At 39.2% G+C, this 24,988-nt stretch overlaps 2 protein-coding genes across 4 annotated transcripts in view; one reads left to right on the plus strand and one right to left on the minus strand.

Moving 5' to 3' along the window:
• Positions 1-466: 466 nt before the first annotated feature.
• Positions 467-24,988, plus strand: part of PPP1R3A (protein phosphatase 1 regulatory subunit 3A) — a 57,380-nt gene continuing 32,858 nt past the window's right edge. Inside the window, exons 1-3 of one of the 3 annotated variants that reach the window (XM_080555065.1) lie at positions 467-1,837; positions 5,871-6,073; positions 7,468-7,588. In XM_080555065.1, coding sequence (XP_080411191.1) covers positions 7,569-7,588 — 20 coding nt within the window. In that variant the 5' untranslated portion in view covers positions 467-1,837; positions 5,871-6,073; positions 7,468-7,568. Of the gene's footprint in view, positions 1,838-5,870; positions 6,074-7,467; positions 10,989-24,988 lie in introns of all 3 variants that reach the window. The other 2 variants (XM_080555066.1, XM_080555064.1) reach the window with 2 other exon arrangements.
• The window catches only part of LOC308177636 (uncharacterized protein), a 48,421-nt gene continuing 39,518 nt past the window's right edge, over positions 16,086-24,988 (minus strand). Inside the window, exon 3 of the mRNA XM_080555247.1 lies at positions 16,086-20,103. Coding sequence (XP_080411373.1) covers positions 19,897-20,103 — 207 coding nt within the window. The 3' untranslated portion in view covers positions 16,086-19,896. The remainder of the gene's footprint in view (positions 20,104-24,988) is intronic.

Below are 24,988 nucleotides of genomic sequence, written 5' to 3' on the forward strand. Positions count from 1 at the left end.
TAAAGTTTATTATTGAGGGTGTTATCCAAATTCCTCTTGAACGCTGATAAGAATGGGGCATCAACCACCTTTCTAGGAAGCCTGTTCCAGTGTTTGACTGCCCTCACAGTAAAGAAAATTTTCCGAATAACCAGTCTGAACCTCCCCTGGCACAGCTTTGTACAGTTCCTGTGCATCCTGTCATCCATTACCAGGGAGCAGAGACCAGCACCTCCCTCTCCACTTGTCTTCCTCAGGACATTGCAGAGAGTAACGGGTTCACCTCTGAGCCTTCTTATCTCCAGACTAGACAACCCAAGTGTCCTCAGCCTCTCCTCATAGGACATGCCCTACATCCCTTTTACCGGCTTTGTGCTGGGGGAAGAACAGTCTTTGGGGGATGCTGTGAAGATTTGGTGGCCAGTGGAAGTCAGGAACCTGCCAGGAGCAAGGTGGTCTGGCTAAAGCTTGCTTGGTGAGCAAAGCAGTAAAGGAGTCCAGGGGGCTTCTGCTGGAAGGTTGGTGGCAGGATCTGGGGGAACTCAGGGACTGGGGCAGGTTACCTGTATCTTGGAATGGAGTTTTGGTGAGGAGAAATAAGCAGTACAGACACTTGTACTTGGGATGGTTGACATGGCTGGAGGTTGGGGACCTCAAATCCCACAGAAAAGATAGAAGGCAGAACTTAAATAGCTTGGAACTGCTGCCTGAGAGACTATGTTAAAAGGCAGGTAAAATGGGAAGAGCTAAGTAAAATAATACCCAGGGATTAAGTGTTGCATAAAAAGCAGTCATAATCTTACCAAATTTTGTCTGTGTTTAATTAAGCATGTGAATAGTTTCATTGATACCTAGAGGGAATACACATGAGTAAAGATAAACACACAAGATAGAAACCTGAAATACGAAATGGTGCATAAAACCAGGAATAATTAATACAGACTGGCAAGTGCTGAGAAAAAAAGAAAAAAAAAAAAAGAGTGGAGAGAAGGGTAAATATTTTTTTGAAAAGAAAGCAGAAGAGAACTATTTGATACTTTATTAATTATTTTCTGTTGATGGTTTAGATGTATGAAAACACATTGAATATTGATATTGCTCTTAAAAGCTCAACGTAGAATATATTAAAGAAAGAATATTCAGCTTTCTCGGATTAGTAAGCAGGCAAGATTTGCATTTAAAATAAGAGTCCAGATCGTGAACCCTCTCAGACAGGGTTAAACCAGACCAGAAAAAATTGTAGGGTCAGGGCCAAGGCAGCTGCCTGCATGCCTGTTATGTCTGCCATTGTTTGTTTTGTCTTTTTGGACTTGTAAGCTCTTCAGGCTAGGAGCACTCACCATGGGGCCCGACCAACCACCACTGGCTTCAGTGGGCACTGGGTAAGGCTTTGTTTGTCCAGCATTTAGTGCAGAGGTGTCAGGGCCCGACTGGGACTTAGTTATATATGTAATACAAAGCAACCATCTCTCAAGATCTACGTGGGCACTGCACTTAGATAGGGCAGTTCTTGAATATTTTTTTCTTATATTGGGACTGTGCAGACACGAAGTTGTGCCCAGATAGACCCAGTCGGAGGTTTCAGGTCTTAGAAATTGTTATGATCAGTGAAGGCAGTGTAAAAATAATAATAATAATAACTAAAAAAAAAAAAAGAAAGAAAGAAAGATGGGAAGGCAGCTTAAAAGCATTTCTTAAAAGCATCTATGTCTATTTTCATAGCAGTTGTGGCACAAATGGAGCAGCGCTCAAGAGACGGAGGGTTCCGGTGACTTTTCGGTGGACGCAGAAGACTTGCCGTCGTATTTCCACGTTCCGGGAACAACAACTATTACCGGGGCAGGCAAGAGCCGACCAGGTGCGAGCCGCGCCCTGGCAGCGCGCAGCGGGGCGCGCAGCGGGGCGCGCAGCGGGGCGCGCAGCGGGGCGCGCAGCGGGAGAAGAGCGGCGCTTTGGTGCCACCGCGTGGCTCACGGAGGAGCAGGGCGGAGGGGGGGCCGCCCCCCCCCGCCCCCCCCGGCCCATTCCCGGTGTTTAATTACTCCTCGCTGTATTAAGGCAGCGGAGCGAGGCCGTGTTGTTTCCAGGATGAGGCTGTGCGAGACGCACGGGGAGAGTTTCCAGGATTCAATAGCACTTAACAAGAAGATTCTTTGTTTTTCGTGTAGAATTACATAAACCTTTGAAGAGCTGGGCTTGATAATGCCAGAGGAGGAGATGCGCTGGCTGCCGGTAATTGGATTTCAGCTTTACTTCAGCTGTAGCTGAAGTGCAGATTGGGTCATTGTGCAGCCCGCAGATAACGTGCCTCTCTCTATTCGCACGCAGATGAGCCACTACCAGCAGTCACAGTTTCGAGTGGAGTTTGGGGTGGTTCACGATCCCTGGAACGCAGCACGTTGAAGTCTTCTTCGTCTCCCTCCTCCTCTCTGTTCCCCTCCCACCCCTCCTATTCCAAAATCCATCCGCTTCTTTTTTGCAGACCAGATATTCGCAGGGTGCACTTCCCAGAATCATTGGGTGCTGCATTTCTCATAACGCTTTCACAGACATAATAGGCATCTTACACAACCGGAGAACCCAGAACAAATTCAGGGTAAACTTTTTGACTTCTGGAATTGGAAGAGTCTTGAGGTTAATCAGGTGTGTGACACCTCATAAGTGCTTCATATGGAAGCCTCGAGCCAAATTTGGAGAGCATGTTAAAAGTGGTGTATTTTGGACTCTTTCTCTCCATTCCAAGGAAATCTACGATTTCAATAAAAAATGTCCAAATGAAGTTCAATGGAGAAACTAGGAGCAAACAATGCTGGGGAAGGAAGAGTGACCACTGATTTTATGAAGTCTTTCTACAAATAGTAGCAAAAGCTTCTCATAGTGCAGTCATTTACCTATTTGGCCTAGATCTTTCCTGTCCTTCCTGGCAATTAATGTCAAGGAGCAGCACTAACCATCTCTTCATGGTTAGGGTTTGCAGAAAATCCTGTGGACAAATGGTTAAAGGGCTATGGGGGCCCTGAATACTCTTTCTTACAGAATTTATTCTTGGACCTTCAGAGCTGAAATATAACATCTGGGTTCCTGCAGCTGAAAAGATACTTCAAGTGTTGCTTAGTGTGTGCAAATATTTACAATGCTACCTGTGACTCCAGGCTGCCTTGCTGCCTTTCCTAGTGATTTATTAGACTCTTTTTGGCTCTTTTTTTTTTTTTTTTGGGGGGGGGGGGTAAGGGTGGGGGTGGGAGGGTGGGGAGCAGAATTCTTAAGGCTAAATCCAACAGTGCCTAGAAAAACTTGCAGTGAGTTCAGTGGCAAATTCCATTTGTGGCCAGGAAATTCCAATTGCATTGAACTCAATGGCAAAAGTTCTAGTGTTTTCAAGAGTGTAAGAGTTCCTCTCTATCCTTTGTTTATACAAAACTGCTCAGAGAGGGTGATAAATATTATAGCATTTCAAAGTTACTTCTGGAACTAAATTGACCAGAAATTCACAGGTGTTACATATGTTTAGTATGTTCCTGTGTATAATTTCAACATACAAATCACTTTTGAGATTAAAGAAAAGGCCTCTGCATCATCCTAAGGTTAAAATATATGGTAGTATAAAGATTATATCTTCTCAATCCATGTGTACATTTCTAGTTTATGAACAAAGCCACTTATATATATATATCAATAGAAAAATGCATTAAAAGATTCGTATTGAAAACAAAATGCAAACACTGCAAGCCAAGCAAGAAAGACACTGATACCAAGTATTTCCTTCAAGTGAAAATTGAGGATCCATAGTATTTTGAAATTCAGTGATGACCCATCTTGTATATCAGTACATCTCCACGGTACTTAGAGTTGGCATTAGCTGAGTCACTTGCTACTTTCAGTTACAGCTCCCTCACAGAGAAGGTATATTAGAAAAATCAATAGAGAAATCAATACATTTTACCCAAGTTATCAGATGTGCCCCAGATGCTTAAGTTGTTAAATAGCATTTGATTCAAATAAAATATATCTCACACCCTTTGTACTGAAGTGAGAGTTGGCATATATTTCTCTTCCCTCCCCTCTCCATTCCCAGTTGAGTAGCATTTGCACTCTGGCACCAATTTATGTGGAATTTCAATGTGTGTTTGAAATAAAATTGATTAGCATTTTCTCTCCTGAAGAACTGTCTTAAGATCATCCCAAAATTTACAGGAAATTAGGTTGTATAAAAAAGCTTTTTAGTTTTATTTCCCAAATAAAGAAATAATGCAACATAATGAAAGGCTGTGCAAGAGAGAGCTCTAGGAGAACTTTAAAAAAGCAACAGTCAATGAAGTGGAAAAATGAGGGAACAAAGACTGGATTTCACAGTAAACTGTTTCCATTGGATTTCATCTCTAGATATTACATTGATATTTTATGTGCATACAAATTATATTCCAAGGGAACACTACAGGGTAAATTAACAGTGCATTGCACATAGATTAGACATGCAAATGACAAAAATGGGAGGTAAGTACGTAGAAAATGTATCCCTAAATCAGCATGTACTTAACTCATTGACAAACAGGAACACCAGGGAAGCATTTTAAGATGTACTACATTTTTCAGGAAGACACATCGCTTTTGGTAAAGATGTTGGTAGTACTCTTCTCAAATTCCCTCACAACAGCATTGTCTTTAACATGAGCATTATTTGCAAGCTAATTCTTAAAGTAATATGTGAAAAAAAAATCCAGAGGCTGCATGATTTCTTGGTGTTAGCAGAACCCATTGGTTCTTATCTGCAGGTTAGAATAACACTTCAGTACCTATTTAGTGAACTTCCAGTGGGGTGGGAGGTTCAGCTGTTTCCAAAGCTTAACAACTACCAAAGAAACCTACTGCAAACTGCAATGTTGGTAGACTTTGTTGGCGGATTGTAGTGACTAAGATTTGAAGGAATGAGAACAATGACAAGATGCAAGTCTGGGGGAAAGAAGGTTATCCACATGTGTACTTTACCAGTGCAGTATAGATTGCATCTTTTTAAGCAGACTTGCATTCACCCAGTGTAATTGCAGTGTTGTAGCTGGCAGATAAGTCTGATATTTTTACTCCATTGGAGTAATCAGAAATTTCATCTTGAGTAAGTTAACTAGTACTGATGACTTTTGAGGTCATGTATTCGACATAAACTACTAGCCTATCTTAACCAGTTTACCTGAATGATCTTCACTACTCCACCATCATGGTAGCTAGAAGATCTCATTAAGTGATGGCTCATATCTGTGTATCACATCTCTATTTATGCTTCCAGTGAGAGCTCTTTGGGCATCTTGCAGCTCCTCATTTACTTTGTAAAAGTAAAGATAAAGATGTCATTCAGTTCAGAAGCCAAACATTTTGGAGGAAGAGGCTAAGAAAATATCAGTGCGTAGTCTTCACTGCAGTGTCATACAGCTCTATGATAGTATATAATTACTTTTTCAGCTGCATTGAAAAAAAGAGTGAAAAGATGTTCTGAGAGAAAGCTAAGGACTCGTCATGTCTGAGCAGTTAGACTGCTGTTGACACAGAATGGCAGCATCATCCAGTATCTTGTTTCAGACAGTCAATACACAAAAGGATTGTGTCCTCTGCTTCAGTCTTTTCTGTTGGTCTTGTATCACTTGCCTCCATCATGGACACCAGTATCAGGCACAATTTTGGATACCAGAATACTATTTATTCACCCAGACCCAACCAGGACCTCAAAAAGATTGACCTAGCATCCCCTTCCTTTAAAACTGTTGCCAACCAGCCTTCTGCCTCTGAAAATATCTCATTTTGAGATGAATGTAACTGCTGAGAGGTCTGAAGAGCATGATTGCACATGCTTTAATTAAAGGTCTTGAGTCTGACAGGCTGTGACGTTATCTAATATATAGCTTTTCTTTCAGAGCTGCAGATCACTGTTTTGTGAATTAGTACTTTTTCTGAGCTCTGTCTCCAGTTTCCCAACTCACACCATTGACATGATGGACCCAAAGTAATGACAAAACTTCAGAGGAGCAATCAGTATCATTTGGTGTCATTTCAAGATTCTGTCCAGATCCGAAACATCTCCACGATGCTGGGACAACAAACAACTGTGAGCTGATCTTCACTGAACCAAGGCTAAAGCATTTTGAATCCTTTTATTCAAAGTAATTGTGTTGGCACTTTTAGGAAAATGGAGACGGGTTGTTTCAAGTGTCAGATCATATATTCTGCCAAAAAGTCAAGTATGTTGAATAAGTCTCTTCCATACTGTTAAGAAAGTATACAGTTCTACACAGTGGGTACTTCAAACCCTTTATTTAGTCTGCTTCTCCTATGAGTCACAGAACATAAAAATTCATAAAAGAATATTTGAAATAAATGTCTTCACTCACATAGCCACCAAGAACCAGACTTCGTGTCATCATTGACATAAACCCTTCAGTAAAATCTTGGACACTGCTATTTTGCAAAGAATGAAGATTTGCATATGCACTTTGCTTGGAAGAGTCAATCCCTAATGTAAACACGTCTTAGGTATTTTTTAAGATACTATGGAGAAGTTTGCCATCCTGCAGTCAAATGGGTAATTTTGCTTTTCATAGTATCTGATGTAATAGCAGTTTTCAGGGAAAAATAATTTACTTTTAAAAAGCAATGTTCTTTTATTTTTTTTGGGATAGAATTAAAATCTTGTTTCTTCTTTCGGTATTTGTCCCCTGTAATCTACTATTTAAAGAACAGCATAAATTCACAGCAACATCCACTGGCCGTGCTAGGCAATATTTCTTCTTTGATCTTTCAAGTGAGAGGATTCTATTGAAGCACAGTTAGAAAAATTAACCTTTCCAGTTGCTTTTCACATGTATACATCAAACTGCCATTCTAGGGAACAATTCATTGGCCTGGCTTGTTGGATCTTGGAAACTTGTCTCTGCTTTTGTTTGCTAACAGATTACTTTGTTAATTCCAAAGCTTTAGCAAGCACCTTGTTTTTCCAACAGAATTTCATTCATCTGTTCTTGTTCTATATGAATAGATTTCTTCCGGTCACTGAGAGATAGGACTTTGCTTTCACATTCATACATTTTCCCCTGGCTAATTATTTGAAATGTTTGACACCCCAGATGTACAAACAGTCATTGGCCTCTGTGGAGTTTGTTGGGCTGCACATTGGTGATGGATTTAAAAAATGCACTTGGACATGTATTGAATCCATAAAAGAATGTATTGACACTGCATATAGTTGGGCCTGAACTCTACTGCCCTTCATAGTCATTCACATTGGCACAAAAATCTGAACTGACTTCCAAAAGTTAAAGATCAATCTGTTAAAGATCATGCTACAAAAGAAAAAAAAATTAATTATAATTTGACAAATGGAATTCCAGTTTGTATTTTCAGACTTACCATGATTTTTTTTTTTTTTTTTTGGGGGGGGGAAAGGTGAGGAGTGGGGAGGGATGAAGGTTGGTGGTGGTGGGGTTTTAATTTTCTTTTGCTTAGATTTAGGTCCCTGGAAGATTAGAAGATTGTCTTCAAAGTGGTCTGTTTTGATGGCAGTCTGAAACAATCGAAGAGGGAAGAGAATCAGAAAATGGACAAGAATGAGTGAGCATCTGGCTTTGTGAGTACATTTGTGAAACTCCTCTGAGAGGCAGAGGACGATCTCTTCTCCAGTCCCTGATCTACTGTGTGTTCAGAGTTAACAGTGAAGGACATGCTGCAGCAGAGACTGCATTTCAAATTTCTGTCCATGCAGGAAGCTGCTCCTTGCCTCTGGACTGTAAGAACATACAATATCTGGTTGAGCTCTTTGTTGCATAGCTTGGCAATGGGAGAAGGAACAGCTTCAGAAGGGAGATCAGCATACCTGAGGAATATCCCATTACCTGTTGGGTAGTGCATGTTACTCTAAACTGAGGTTCAAATCTTCTAGAAATAGGAGGAATGCAGTTAAAGGCTTTGAAATCAGTAGAACCCGAATTTTGACTTCACATTTAAATAAATATACACTAAAAATTACACTGTTTTCCCAGCTTTAAGATACATCAGGTTTACCTAAGTCTCTATGCTTCTTATGCAGAGTAGTCATCAAGCTGGCTGCTGAATTATTTCCTTATAAGATCATTTAACTTCAAAACTTCATACTATACAGGTCACATGTTCTGGTGATATTCAGAAGGGAATTGTCACTTTCAGACAACTAATATCAGTCATTCTGCTATCTATATTTGGATTGCAGGCTCAGGAAAGTGTGATGGCAGTTATTAACTGCTCTCAAGAAATCCACTTGCAAGATGGATTTATTTCTTGATTAATGATGGAGATATTCAAGTATTAATTCCAGTTTTTTATATCACAAACTTGATATCATCCTTGTTCTCTCCACCCTTAAAATTACTATGATTACTCTAATTGTTAGAAAGCTATTATTTGATTCAGATTTGCAAAGTAATTATCAGCTAGTAGCACATCTGCCATTTCTTACTAAATTTTGGTATGTATTGTTGTATCTCAATTAACAAAAGATCTACTAACTGAAGCACTGCTACATGAATTCTAGTAAGGCTTTCAAGCATGACATAAATTTTGTACTGATTGATTCTGACTTACTGTGTGCTGTTTAATTTGTTGCTTTGCATTTCAGAACTGTTCTGTGAACCCAGTGCTTGACGGTTTTTACAGTGATTTTCTAGTCTGCAGCAATCAGATGTACATGTAAAGGTTTTAACTGATGGAGCATCCTTTATGACATTGTTTTTACTCTTGCTTTGTGAGATGTATTCTCATTACCTTCTTTCTTTGATTGTGTCACAGGCTACAGGGATTAAATAGAATTATAGTTTTTAATCTCATCTTTGAGATGGTACTACTAACATAATGGGATAATTATCTCCACATGTCTAGCTTCTCTTTCATGAATATGAGGAACAGTGGAGGCAGCAAACATACCAGCTATTAATACTGGAGCATCATTGATTTGATTTTTACTCCAACCATACTTATACAAAGTTATTCAACTTGTTGCAAAATTATAAACCACTTAACAATTACAAGATTTTGAGCATTTGTAAATATGGAAACATGCTTGTGTGCACACAAACATACATATATACCACAAATGTCTGTTAGTGTTTCTATATTAAACAATTTCAATAACTCACTACTACACTCTTTAAGAAGCCTCTTGTTCTGAAAAAAGTACAAGTATACTAACAGTATAGTATATAGTATACAAGTACACAAGTATACAAATACACAAGTATACAAGTATACTAATAGTTCGGTTGATGTGTCATGCTGTTTTCTTAACACTGTAAGCACTTCTGGGCTATGAAGTTCAGATTGTGTGTGTTTTTTTGTGAAAATACTTTCATGATCTTTTTTAGAAACTATTGTCAGACAAAACCCATTTCCAAACATCTGCAGGCTTTTCTCAAACTCCTTCTACAGTCTCCAGATTTAGAACAATCTCTGCTTACAATGGTTTCCTTTTGCGACTTCTTCTAATTTCAGTAATTTATCTTACTGGTGGTACAAATAACTATAGCCATGGAAATATTATTAGAAAGTTAGAAAGAAAATTAGTTTAATTTGGGGAGCCATATCTAAGATGGGAAGACTGGAGTATATGCTGCTTGTTTGTATGTAATGGCTGCTTATTTAGATACTTTTACTGTACTTGGTATTTACATGTACCATTATACCAGGAATCCTAGCATTCTGTATTAGAATTACTAAATAATTCTAAAAGTCTTGAACAGACTGGATTGTGATCCACAGATTTGGTATTTTATGGAAAAGGAACCAAGAAGGATGATAAAATTTTCTCCCATAGTGGAACAGTATATACCAGCCTACAGAGTTATTATTTTATTTTAATTGATATATAGACTTTTTATAATTTTTTAAAGCATAATAGGGTATACTAGTTGTATATTTTGATTTTTAATATGCATGCTTAAAAAGACTGAACCATATTTTATTTTTAATAATTCTTGTCTGAGCACATGTAGTTAATTCTAATCTGTTTACACTACAAAAATGCATACATATCTGTCAACATCAACACTAGAAGACTAGAGTATTGCTCGGAGTAGAATGCTGTAGCACTAATTATTCCCTTTTAGGCTTGCTGTGGAATTGGCTTCTACAACAGCAAATTGTAAACTGCTTGAATTACATGTTAAATCACTTTATTTAGGGTGAAATTCAGTTGCTATTTCTATTTCTCATGTCCAAAATTCTGGTGTGTCAGTAGAGTAATTCTGTGAAAGAGGAACCATGCTTTCCTGCGCATAGAGACCTGGACTTCCCTAAGCCAGCGTGGGGAAAGCTCTTGGGCGTCAGGAGTCTTTAATTTCATAGTACTGCACAACATTCAAGATCTGCAGCTTCTGTTACAAGTTGGGTGGCCTTGGGGGTCCCTTCCTTCCCTCAAGCTGTAAAATCAAATATATACAAGCTGATACCTAGGGATTTATTTCTTCATGTAATTGTGACTTTGTTAAGAGTTGTATCTTTACTAAAGCTTTCTCTTGCACACACTTGGACTGTGTGGAAGCACGAAAACACTTTCCCAGCAGGCAGATTAATGCCTTTTGTCTTACTAATGAAAATGGGGAAGGTGTTCTGTTGCCATTCACTGCCTAAAAGAGCAAATGTCTCCTTCTCTAAAATGAACCTAGTACTCTGTAAAAGAAGCTCATTCAACTGTCTGTTGATGGGTTTCCAGCCTCAGTCTGAAGCACAGTTACCAGGATATTTTTCACTATAACTTCAGACTTATTGGATGTTTTTTCCTGATGCTGAGGATGCCCCCATTCCCTTTCTATTCTTTCACTTACAGGGAGGCAGCCATTTTAAAAACAAAACAAAACAAAACAAAAAGCTGGCCAGGAACTTTGGCTTGTTCCTACCTGTTAAGATGGTCCTTCTCAGCTCCAGACATGCCAGACCTTAGAAGGACTAATACGTCACAAGTGTAGTATAAACCACGCACTGTCTTCAAAGAACCCAAGTAGGTAAGCTCTATGTGCTGAAAGCACAATATTAAATCAAATGTCAAAACTGCCTAAAATGCTGCTGAAACTGTTGAAAGCTCCAAGAGGTTTTTTGAAGAGCTGACAGCTCTATCTGAAGATAAGATTTAACAGAACTTCCCAGGAGCAAGTCCTTTAACTGAGGCTTTGTTTGCTGAGCTATCAGGTTGACTCACGTCTACTACATACTCTGCCGAGAAGTCTGTTAGGCACACAGGAAAACTGGTATGGTATGGTCTTACGACAGAAATAAAGTCTGCAAGCATTCCTCTGGAGCTTGGATGCACCTGGTCCAAGCAAGTCCATGTTGGCAAAAAGGTTCAAAGCTCGGTTTATGGTACAAAAATTATGCATTTTAAGCCATGTCCACATGACCCATTTGGCACAAACCCATACCTTAATAACATGGATGGAATTACATTTGTAAGCAATTATGACTGTTTGGCATATAATATATGGCATATAAAATAAAGGATGTTACAATTGTTGCATATTGGTAACATACCCAGGCCAGATAACATAAGCTCAGGAAGGTTCTAGTTAAAGTTACACTTCAGAGAAATTCAATGATTTAGGTACAGAAGAGCACATTTAAATGACACCAAGCTGGGAGGAAGTGTCGATCTGACGGAGGGTAGGAAGGCCCTGCAGAGGGGCCTGGACAGGATGGGTTGATTGGCAGACGACAATGGGATGAAGTTCAATATGGCTAAGTGCCAGGTCCTGCACTTTGGCCACAACAGCTCCATGCAGCGCTACAGGCTTGGGGGGAGAGTGTCTTGAAAGCTGTGCAGAGGAAGAGGATCTGGGGGTGCTAACCAATGCTTGCTTGAACATGAGCTGACAGTGTACCCAGGTGGCCAAGACGCCAATGGCATCCTGGTTTGTATCAGGAATAGTGTAGCCAGCAGGACCAGGGAGGAGATCGTCCCCCTGTACTCTGAACTGGTGAGGCCTCATCTAGAGTACTGTGTTCAGCTTTGGGCCCCTCACTACAAGAAGGACATCGAGACCCTGGAACGTGTCCAGAGAAGAGTTATGAAGCTGGTGAAGGGCCTGGAACACAAGTCCTGTGAGGACTGACTGAGGGCACTGGGGTTGTTTAGTCTGGAGAAGAGGAGGCTCAGGGGAGACCTTATTGCTCTCTCCATCAAGGAAGCTGTGGGGAGATGGGGATTGGCCTCTTCTCACAGGTAACTAGTGACAGGACTAGAGAGAATGGCCTCAAGTTGCTCCAGGGGAGATTCAGGTTGGAAATTAGGAGACATTTCTTCTCAGAAAGAATAGTCAGGCATTGGAACAGGTTACCCAGGGAGGTGGTGGAGTCACCGTCCCTGGGAGTGTTTAAGGAAATGTTGGACATGTTGCTTAAGGACATGATTTAGTGGGTGACATTGGTAGTAGGGTGATGGTTGGACCAGATGATCTTGAAAGTCTTTTCCAACCTTAATGATTCTATGATTCTATGATTCTACAAATCAACCACAGCTGTGTCCTATAGTGTGATACCATCTAGTTAATTGTGGTTGGGGTTGGGGTATTCTCACAATTTGAGCTTACATTGACTCTCCAAGAGACTTTCAATATTTCCTTTTTTTTTTTTCTTCTCATGGTGTCCCTGTAGGCCAAACCTGACATATATGGATATATATCATATATATATCATGGAAATGTATCCAAGTCCCACCAGGCTGGAAGAAGTGTTTGTGCTTTGCAACCTCCAAAGGGGAATTGTCTTCCATGAACTGTGTCAGGGAGTGCAAGAAATGGATAACTGCTGGGTGAGCATAAATTACTGTGCATAGGTGTGAGTGGCTATACAGTTTAGAGGCTTCTTTTTCTACAGAGCTTTTGTTTGTGCCTCTGGGCAGGTTATGGTTATTTTCCATATGAAAGAAGATAAGTCTAAGAGTCAGAAGTTGTGCTGCACAGCAAATGTATCAGAAATTAAACTGTATGCTAACTTTCCGGGCTTTATAGGCTTAGATATATCACTGAACTTTTAAAATAAATATTTGTATTAACTGGTGAAGATCAACTGCAAAATGAATGTTATTATTTGCCTTGATATGATTACCCATAAACTGTTGTTAATAAAACGTTCTTGTGCTCAGACCTAGTTTTCTTACCACTCAGATACACCACTTAAGATACTTAAGATACACTTACCACTTAACATACAGTTTATTGAAAATGTTAGGAAATGTATGATTCAAACATACCTCCATTATGTAGAAGTCATTTTCTTTAGTGCAAAAAAAGAAGAGAGCAATTGCACTATTTATTTATGAGGGCGTATGTGACCTCTATTCCAGCTATTTATGTCGTATACTGGCATTTCATCTGTGTACTCTCAAAGTAGATCAGCTTTAAAAAGATGACCTCTGTCTTATTTATGGGCAGAACAGGGGTGACAATGGTCAAAATGCTGAGATTATGATTTCCTGACATTTTTATCAACCTCGGTAATGCATTTCAGCTGGAAAATGCTGAAGTTGACAATATGTAATTTTTGGATACTGTGTTAATATCATATTTTCTGTAATGCAGCATTTGTAACCGTTGTTTTCACTTCTAAGGGAGTCTTTTACACCACATGTACTGCCTCAGACATTCCTGCACAAGCATATAATTCATCCGTTTAATTTTCAAGAACATTTCTGTCTTCTCATTAAATGGTAATTTCCTGTATCAGAAATTTAATGTCCTCTCTAATTGTAGGGTGATCAAAATCAGAAAATTATGTATTTTTATATGCTAAGTGGATTTTGGGTTTTGGAATTCATGTAAAATATATAACTTGATTTGTTTCTCATTGCTTTTAAATTTTGAATTCAGGTTGTTTGCAAATTAGTACTTTGACATTTTCATCACAAAATGACATACTAACCCTACCCCTTCAGCTGTGATGAAAAACATTATTAAGATCGCAATGTCAGGCTTTCACAGGCTAGGGAAAGAAATTGGCATCTTGTCTAAATTGTGCTTTCCTAACTTGGCCCTTACCTCAGTTGAAGGCATTACAATATGGTCTTTAATTATATGATAAGTCTATTTTTTTCTTGCCTTATTTAATATCCAAAGTAGATCTATTTTGTAGATGAATTAGAATTGCATAATGAAAAAATACTGGGTTTTGCTGAGGAATTTGGAAGGTATTTAGCAAGCTGGGTTAGGGATTCCAGGAAGAAAAATGATTTTCTATATTATAGCAGTCGAAGTTTACCTTGAAGAGATGAATTCCTCTCTTTCATCTGTTACAATATTTCTGGACAAGTTAAATCAAACTTTTCACAGATGGTCACTGTTTTCCTTGTTGCTTGAGTTCATTGCAAATGTTCTGAACACTCAGAGCTAAAAATCAGGGCACTGGGAGCTGGGCTTTGAGCACATAAAGTGCTATACAATGATTTCACAAATGTGATGTCCAAAGTGAGCATGTACATTTGACCTCAGTCTTTTTAAGTCTATGTTCCAAGACACTCCTCATCTCTCAGGATATTTAAAAGTAGATTGTGTTATGGCTTTGAAAGATAATAAAAAAATAGTCAATGGGTATTTTGTCCCTGGGTCAGTGTTTAAACTATGCACAGTATGTAAGCCACAGATACACATTAAATGATGAGGAGAAAAAAAATAGTTGTTCATTACATGAGTAGAATCCTCCTCCACTGGGGTGTGCAGGTGCTATACAAACAAGCAAAAGTTAAAACGTATTGGAAAAAAACATAAGAAAGTATACTGACAGCTAGATAATCAGACTGGAAATATCTAAGATGGGAGTTCCCAGGCTACGGTATGTGTACTACTAGTGGTACGAAAACTATTTCAAAGTGATTTTCAAATAAGATCTGAGCGTCTAGGCAGAAGAATGTCTCCTCCTGCACATAAATTCCTTGTATTACATTTCCACAGGAAACTGGGGCATAGATCTAGAAGCATGTGTATGGTTTAATGCATGCTTCAGTTCCACCACCATCACTAACGTGGTAAAATGCAGTTCTCTTTCCAAAGCAAAATAATAAAGTTATTCTAAGCTTAAAGGATGTCCTGTTAAGCAACAGGTCACATTAGCTCAAGCAAATTACTATTTTATATGCTCATTCCTCACCTCCAACTCTTGTTTAGCATGGAAAATGAAGTTAAATGGCATTGTGTCCTTCTAGGAATATCCTCAGGTGCACTTCACAAGCTTTTGCCAAGTGAGTTAATGGAGCAAGTGAGGACAGGAGTAGCTTGTTGTCTTGTGTAATTTTAAAGTCATTTTCTGACAGCTTAAGAATTGAGTATTACGTTCCATCCCAGGCATCCTAGCATATGAACTAGTAGGCAGAGACTTTTCACCTGCTACTCCTTAAACCTGCCCCGACTTTTCTTATCCCTGGCTTTCATTTTCATCTGATTAAAATTGCCTGGTATTCACAGTTTGTATTCCTCAAACTTCTCAGAGGTCCTGCCTCCCTGCACAGTGAGTCTAGGCTCAATGTCTCAACACTAGTTATCTCCTTCCTTTCCTCAGTCCAGTCTCGCTAGCTGGCCATCCCTGAACTCCACCTTCCCCCATCATTTTCCAAGTCTCAAGTTTTGTACACATGTTAGGGCTCTTTATGACTTCCTCACAGCAGAGTTTTTAGAGCTTTACTACTCAATTTCACATTTTCAGTGAACAAATATTTCAAAGCAAGATTTTCTGAAAGTTTATAACTTAGAAAAAGCTGGATATTTTCACTGGAATGATTGCTACACTTTTCTGATTAAAAAGTTCTTCATTAGCAATTTTTGTGTGCTGCTCCTATAATACATGCCCATGAGTATGCTCATTTCCACTCTCATTGCCCATGTGGTTCTCAAAGAGTTGAAACATTTCAGATGAAATTAAGAAAAGAAAATAAAGAAGAAAGGAAACAGAAATAAAATCAGCAGAAGGCAAATATTTTAAAGTACAGCCATATGTCAAGCAACTGAAAATAAAATAACCATCCATAAAACCAGAAGCACCTTTAATCAAAGTGAACTCCCATATAATATAGGATAAGTCCTTTCAACATGCATCTCAAGCAGCCTTAAGTATAAAACTACTTTCTGTGCTTTAAAATGTCCAGTTTATTATAATTTTCCTGTTACAATGAGGTTGCTGGGTAGATATATACATTAAACGAATATATATTTGAGTAAGTACTTTATATCATCATATACTCTACAACTATGTAAGCACCCATGTCAATATATATGACTATGTAAACTAAAAGCATAGATATAAGCTTGAGCAATTTCGCATAGCTGACATTATCTGAAGAGTGAAAATTTCTTAAATGGATTGTACCCAACTAATGGGCAAAGTAGTAATTAGTCATGCTGTCATTAACTATTCATTTAAGCAGGTTAATTGACATGTGACCATGCATTTGAGAACCAGACTTGAACTTAAATACATATTTAAAATAATATTGCAATATTATTTCATTTGAAATATTTATTGATCTGAACATTTATTCAAACAGAAGCAAGTATACATTTAATTGATAAAAATACATAAATGTACAATGATTCTTGGATCAATACAATATGTTGGAAATAATAGTGCCAAGTGAGTCCCAACCAATGTATAAAATTAAAAGATTAGAAGAATAACTCACTTAGTATTTCCAACAGTGTGATAGGTGACAGGTAGCATTTCCAAGACATTCACAACTGACAAAGGAAAAATGTATTAATGCTTCCTATTCGATATGAATGTAATGTATGGGTGTGTATGTTTGAGTATATTGTTATACATATGCATGCATACAATCTAATTTGAAACTAATAGAGCTGCAGTATACAACAATATGATTAATACAGGACAATTTAAAAATAATTTTATTGGGCAATTAGTGCTAATGGATTTACTCACACTTCATAATCTATGTGCTGTCATTGACTAGTAGAATTATTAAAACTAGTATTAATTGTTATCATTTCAAAGCTAATACTCTTAGGTAGCAATCATTGGTAATCACTGGCTTACATGACTAAGTAAGCTCATTTGCTGTCTTTAAACATATACGAACATTCAAAACTGTGCAATATATATTAATATATTGTATATTGACAGGGTCCCAAACAGAGCTGCCCATGAAGTTACTGCACTTCAAGTACTTTCTAGTACTTACAGATGTGTCTGAATGCTTAACTTCGCTGCAGCTTCTAAGAAGAGAAGAAAAGAGAATTAGGCAATGCCTGTTGGAAATTTAAGAAAATATTCTGCTGCATTGCTGAAGGAGCAGGAGATACATAAAACCAGTCCACAGAAATGCTCTGTAGTTTATTAGGCTGTAGTGGAGGTAAAAACTTCCCCATGATTAAATCACTGTTTGCATTCCATTTTTGGTATTCAGGCATAAATTGCAGTCTGTCAGCATACAATATTTTCCACAGAGGATCCAGAAAACAATGTGTATGGTAAAACAAACTTGGTGCTGGGTAGGAGGGATAGTGTCCCCATGGCATGAAATTATTCACAGTAAGGCAATGCTCTAGCTCCTTTTGACGTCCTCGCTTTCGTGACCGTCGATGTTGCCTGAAGTCCCCATGAACAAAGTCATCTAAGTTTGATGGGTGGATACTCCAGTAGTTCCCCTTGCCATCCTCACATCTCCCCACTTTGACGAAACAATCATTTAGTGAAAGGTTGTGCCTTACACTGTTTCTCCAGCCTCGACTTTTGTTCCTGTAGAAAGGAAAGTTATCTTCAATATATTTGTAGATAGCAGCTAAATTCAATTTATTTGTAGGGGAAGAAAGAATTGCCTTTGCAATCAAGGCTATGTAAGATAGGGGTGGTTTTTCCAGAAATCTTCCTTCATCCACATGCACAGAAAGACCATTTTTGGTGCATATATGAGAGCTGGAAATTCGTGGTGGAATCCTCTGAAACACTTTTCTTTCTTCTCCTCCTACAGTATGGATGGATGGACTTCCTTCATTGTTTTGAGAAAGGTCTTCAGTCATTATAGCAGCATGAAGTATAGCATTTATTTTATTTCAAATGTTCTGATAATTTACTGCAAGTAGTCAGTTGAATATTGGTCTGCTGAATATGAGCAGCAGGAGAAAAGGAAGCAGGACTTTAAATATGCTGCTCTCACGTACCCAGATTCCTATTTTATACTTTGTTAAGTCAACATTCTTAACAATGAAAACAGAACTGCCAATGTTTACAAAAGTCAAGGTACGAGTCCTAGCTGAATGAAAAAAATAGAAAATAATTATACTATGTTAAGTATGAAGATAAACAGACCATGACGTTAGCCTTTTACTTCAGTATAATCTGAGAAAACACCCTTCAGTGTTCTCCATTGAAACGTAATGATTAATGAAAAAATGGTTGTGGCTAGATAGCGTTGTGAAAGGATTAGACCCTCCACTGATATGCAGAACAAATTGAAATCAGCATGTTGGTTCCTGTGTTGTACACCTAGTCAAGCATGTTGTATTTAGTACAATAAACATTTGCTTTACGCCCTAAGAGAAAGTACCGCGTGACACTTGCTATCAAATTTGGTAGCTGCAGGTTACCTATTCTTGGTGAAATTGAATTAAATAGACACACACACACACAAAACCAAATTACTCCCCATTTATTTTCTTAACTCTCTGGTCCCAATTGTGCAACTAGTTTTCAAGCTGAGTATGCATGTGACTGGTCCTACTGACCCAAGAAACCACTTGAGGGAGCAAGTACCACTCAGAGCAAGTGAGTACTGTGCACTGGGACTCCCAACGCTTGAACTATTACTTGAACTTTGACATAGCCCTCAGAGTCCTGAGCTCTGACACTATCAAGGACAAGATAATCATGTCATGTGATTAGTCAAGGAAATTAATTAAACATGTTTAAATATGTTCTGAAGCAAAACAAAACAAAATGGTAGAACCTTTGAAAGAAAAATTTGCTCCTCAAGGGAATTTTTCTCTCTGGTATTGTATTCTTTTGGGTCACTTTTGATGTACAAGATATGTATTCCCAAACGAGATCAGAGTTTCAAGGTATCAACAGCAGCCATGAAGATTCAATCTTATGAAGATGAAGTTGATGTTATTCAGAATCACAGAATCACAGAATCACAGAATCACAGAATTGTAGGGGTTGGAAGGGACCTCAAGAGATCATCCGGTCCAACCCCCTTAGAGCAGGCTGCCCAGGTAGGCTCCCAGATGGGCCTTGAATATCTCCAGAGAAGGAGACTCCAAAACCTCCCTGGGCAGCCTGTTCCAGTGCTCTGTCACCCTCACCGTGAAGTTCTTTCTCATGTTGGTGTGGAACTTCCTGTGCTCCATCTTGGGGCCATTACTCCTTGTCCTCTCCCCACAAACCACTGAAAAGAGGTTGGCCAAATCCCTCTGTCTCCCACACCTCAGGTATTTATACACATTGATAAGATCCTCTCTCAGTCTTCTTTTCTCCAGGCTGAACAGACCCAGGTCTCTCATAGGGAAGATGCTCCAGGCCCCGTATCAACTTTGTGGCCCTCCGCTGGACTCTTTCCAGGAGATCCCTGTCTTTTTTGTACCGGGGAGCCCAGAACTGGACACAGTACTCCAGGTGAGGCCTGACCAGGGCAGACTAGAGGGGGAGGATCACCTCCCTTGACCTGCTGGCCACGCTCCTTTTAATGCACGCCAGGATCCCATTGGCCCTCTTGGCCACGAGGGCACACTGCTGGCTCATGGTCAACGTGTCATCCACCAGGACCCCCAGGTCCTTCTCCTCAGAGATCCTCTCCAGCAGGTTGTCCCCCGTCTTGTACTGATACGTGCGGTTGTTCCTTCCCAGGTGCAGGACTCTACACTTGCTCTTATTAAACCTCGTTTGGTTTCTTCCTGCCCATCTCTCCAGCCTGTCCAGGTCTCACTGAATGGCAGCACAGCCTTCTGGCATGTCAGCCACTTCTCCCAGCTTTGTGTCATTGGCGTACTTGCTGAGGGCAGACACTATTCCCCTGTCAAGGTCTTCGATGAAGATGTTGAACAGGACTGGACCCAGCACCGACCCCTGGGGAACATCCATCAGAGTCTGAAGGAAGCAACACTTGGTTGCTTCCTTAAAGTGCTTATTCTGGCAAAAAGGAGACAGTGAGGGATTAGACCACACATTAAACCAATCCTATTCCCTTAGACCTCAGCGTTCACATTTTAGTTGACTATCTTGATTGTACACTTGCAAGCTTTTTCTGAGGTTCTCAAATCCACCAGCCTATGATACAGTTGGTAGCCATAATTTTTTTTAGATCAGGAAACAAGACTCAAAATGTAATGCTATTGTTCATACTGGTCTCAGTAATGCCTTCTTCTGAAGGCATTCATTTGCCTCGTTCTGTCCCTGCTAGAAATTTTCTGCCTGGCACATCCCTAAGATGCCAACATCTTTCCATCATACTGGTGGCTTTTCATAACCTTCTTGTATGTTTTTTATCCATTTTGTTCTCCTCCTCTCTTATTTGCAGCTGAACAGTTGCCAGGTCATGGCAGAAGCTGTTGAGGCTAATTAGCTCCAGAGCGTGTGACCTGGCACTTTTGGCTGTTTGATCACCCCATTTCTGTTGCTGCAACTGTAATCAGATTAGGCCCGAAGGGGTTCCTACAATAATAACATCAAATGTTTGATTTCATTCAATTCAAAATACTGGATTTCCTATAGATTATTTTGTGATTTCTGCTGAGATATGGGTCTTTATGGAACAGTTGCAGGCTGAAGAACAAATGCCTCACTGTGACAAGGACTACATATTGCTTCCCCTACATTTCTAACAAAGAAGCACAAAATCAAACACATGTTCTGCTAATTTAGTACCCACTTTGTAAATGGAGAGAATTTTAGAGAAGGATTAGACATGGAGACCAGACATTGAGGGCCTACAAATACTCTAATTACATCAAGAATAAGCAAAACTATCTTATTAAGGTTTTCAGATCTAAAGACAAGCTTTCAGAAACTGAGGAAACTGAGGTTATTAAAGGGAGCCAGACTGAAGTGTTCAGGAATTCAACAGTAAAGACTCAAAAATTCAAGCAGTAAAGACTCAAAAATCAAAAGCACAGAAGTTGAACTCAATCCTAAGCAAGAAGAAAAAATATGTAGGAAAGGGCTCCGTACACGAACAGATGAACAGTCCTTTCAGTAGATAATGTAAGGAAAGAACAATTCTATAGGGAATGAAAGATAAAAAGGTGAACAAAAGAGAGACATTTTGAGGGGCTGAAAGCCCTGATCTCCAATGTAAAAATTTTATTTTATTTTTTCGTATATGCCTGCAAAGAAAATATTCATCCCATACTTCTGGGCATATTGTTTGTTTCTCCTTTCTCCATGTTATTTCTGGAATTATTTTTGTTTTCCTCTGAGTTCTCTCTTTAAAAGTGAAAGGGTGAAAATCTCTCTCTTTCCCAAAATCAAGGTTTCTTACACAAAATGTAAGGCAAATTCCCTGTTTTATCCTTATCCTTTGTGGGAGTCTTGTCACTGCCTGAAATGTCTGCAAAGCTTTGACATTAGAGTGAGAACTACCGTCACTTGCTCAATATCCAGTTTTATCTGAAAAGAAGAATCAAAGACAGAGAAAACATACCGTCTACTCTTCCTATACAGACTTTCTCCAACCTGGGGAAGCAGATTCTTCTTCAAATATTGACACATACCTTATTAAAGCACCATTTTTGTTACTGCATTCTTTACAATGTTAATAAAGCATTGCATTCTTAGAAATCTGAGATTTCCTGAAAAACAATATAAAAATATCAAATTGCTTTATCAAATTGCTTTTCATTATGATTTGTCATAAATTAAACGTTCTTGAAAAGATGAACCTGGAAACCAGTATATCTGGAAATTCTGTTACAGTAATATAATCTGTTCTGAATTTTCACTGTGCAAAGTTTGTCTTGATTGTCTTTTCCTCTGTCGGTGTTTTGTTCTCTGTCATCAGTCTAGGTTAACAAGAGTTTTGTCAGGGATTTAGCTGTAATTGTATGAATGGAGGCTATCCCCTTAAAATAATACTAATATTCTTCATAAATATATATATATATATATATTTATATTCTTACAAAGACTGCAATTTTCCACTTGACACTGTGAAAATATCACAAATTTTTAAGAGTGAGCTGGTTTCTTCTCTGGGCCACAAATTAATAAAGTTGATACCAGCTGCAGTCAGTTCAAAGTCATAGGACAAAGTTTTGTAAAAATATTCTGAAAGTCCATACAATCCATAGCAAAGATCAGAAAACAATTGAGGGCAGCATTTGTCCTCACGCAGCCTTTATTACTGATATTTAGCTTCAATTGTGGAATTTAGACAGAATACCTTTCTTAAATGCGATGTTCTTTCTTCCTTAGTTCTACATACTTTGAGAATGAATTGCTGTTTCAAAATGCCTCTCACAATATGCCAGCAATGTTTTTTTGTTGTCCTTTTTTTTTTTTTTTTTTTTTAACCTAAAGGATATAACCTTTTAAATCTTTCTTTTCTTCTTCTACCTCTTCTACCTCTTGTTCAGCACTTTTGACCATTCAACAGTCAGCTGGAATAGTGTTCTCTGCAAGGAGAAAATGTTTTTATGCCTCAACCTAATAGATTTATTTAATAGAAGAGAAGTAAGAACATCTCATACTCTCAGCTGAAGAAGTGCAGTTTCCTAGGGCACTAGGGAATACACTGTTAGGAAGCCAAGTGGAACCAGATTTTTTGCTGCTCATCTTTAGCTGATGCTTAAGACATAATTGTTTTTCAGTTGACACAGAAAGGTATATTCTCTCTCCTTCCAGAAAAGGCCAAGAAAGATCAGCTGGCCAGTGCTAATAATAGACATGCCAAAAACATAGGCCAGAGCAACTATTTTTTAATTAAAGGTCTATTTAGCTATTGCTTTTTGTGCTCTGCTGTTTGTTTAATTAAGTCCCAAGCCTGCTGCCTCTGTGATGTTCTCCCCTATAACATTTACTATGCTGTTAACTAAAGAAGTTACCCCTGTTTAAGTGTTTAATATTAAGCCATGTTATTTTCTACAGATTCTTACTCTATTCTATTTGCTGTTTCCATTGTTACTTAAACAGTATTTAACAACACCTGGAAAACACTTGTTTTGATTCAACATTTAAATTTGGTGTGTAGAAAAACAGTAAGGAAGATGAGGCTTTAAAAAAGAAGTGATTAGGGAAGTTACCCCATGAAGACATTTTGAATTTACCTATTGGTAGTATAGTATGAAAGGAAATACTCTGTTGTCTGATTAAGGGGTTTTTGGGCACTGTATTGTAAGATGCAGAGAACAAAAAAGATATTATTTTTCATTACAATTATTTTCAGCATGTTAATGCAATTCCTATATGTGTAATTATACTTGCTTTTGTGTACCTGGTTGAAACCATGCAACCTGTATGTGGTTACAGTATCACAGATTTCTAGGTTGGAAGAGACCTCAAGATCATCGAGTCCAACCTCCGACCTAACACTAAGTACTCCACTAAACCATATCACTAAGCTCTACATCTAAACGTCTTTTAAAGACCTCCAGGGATGGTGACTCAACCACCTCCCTGGGCAGCCCATTCCAATGCTTAATAACCCTTTCGGTAAAGAAGTACTTCCTAACATCCAACCTAAAACTCCCCTGTCGCAACTTTCGCCCATTCCCCCTCGTCCTGTCACCAGGCACGTAGGAGAACAGACCAACCCCCACCTCTTTACAGCCTCCTTTAAGGTAACTGTAGAGAGCGATAAGGTCTCCCCTGAGCCTCCTCTTCTCCAGGCTGAACAAGCCCAGCTCCCTCAGCCGCTCCTCATAAGACTGGTTGAAACCCTCATAAAAAGTCTAACACAGCACAAACTGTCCAGGCATATGCTAGATCAGGTGGAGGAAGAGGCATAAATCTCCATCCCTCTGCACTGAAGAAGATGAGGCTTGTGGATAGGACATCCACAATTTCTCTGGGCAACGTGTTCTAGTACCTCACCACCCTCTGAGTGAAGAATTTCCTCCTAAAATCTAATCTAAATCTCCCCTCTTTTAGTTTAAAACTGTTCACCTTTTCATATCACTATTTGCCTGTGTAAAAAGTCACTCTTCTATTTTATAAGCCCCCTTTAAGTACTGAAAGGCTGCAATGAAGTCTCTACAGAGCCTTCTCTTCTTCAGGCTGAGCAACCCCAGCCCTCTCTGCCTGTCTTCACAGGACGGGTGCTCCAGCCTCTGATCGTCTTTGTGGCCCTCCTCTGGACAGGATCTAACAGCCCCACATCATTCTTGTGCTGGGGGCCCCAGACCTGGAAGCAGCACTCCAAGTGGGGCCTCACAAGGGCAGAGCAGAGGGGCACAATCACCTCCCTTGCCCTGCTGGCCATACCTCTGTTGACGCAGCCCAGGATGCAGTTGTCCTTCTGGGCTGCAAGTGCACACTGACAGCTCATGTCAACCTTTGTGTCCACCAGAACCTCCAAGTCCTTCTCTGCAGGGCTGCTCTCAATGAGTTCTTCTCCCAGTTTGTACTCCTGCCTGGGACTGCCCTGACCTAGGTGCAACACCTTAGACTTCGACCTGTTGAACCTCATTAGGTTCATGTGGGCCCACTTCTCAAGCTTGTCCAAGTCCCTTTGGATGGCATCACTTTCTTCTGTCACATCAGCTGGACCACTCAGCTTGGTGTTCTTGAAACAGAAACAGGTGTATCTATTAGGAGTAATAAATAAGTTCTCCTTGTTTGCATAATTACACGGTAGTATTTTCTTAGATTACATTGACTTAAGAAATAGAGTTGCCATTAGAGCAAGAAGCCTCATTTTCCAAAATGCACCTTATTTGCATGGTGCAAAGGCAAAATATGCATACATCAAGTCAGCTGTGCAGCTATGTGCAAGGCAGTACACAGGAGCATGTAGAAGTGATGCTTCTGGGATTTCAGTGAGTGAAAGTCTGGACTCTTTCATGAAAGGAGCTCTGGAGAT

Source organism: Anser brachyrhynchus, assembly GCF_964034855.1.
Source record: "Anser brachyrhynchus genome assembly, chromosome: 1".
Taxonomy (NCBI): Eukaryota; Metazoa; Chordata; class Aves; order Anseriformes; family Anatidae; genus Anser; species Anser brachyrhynchus.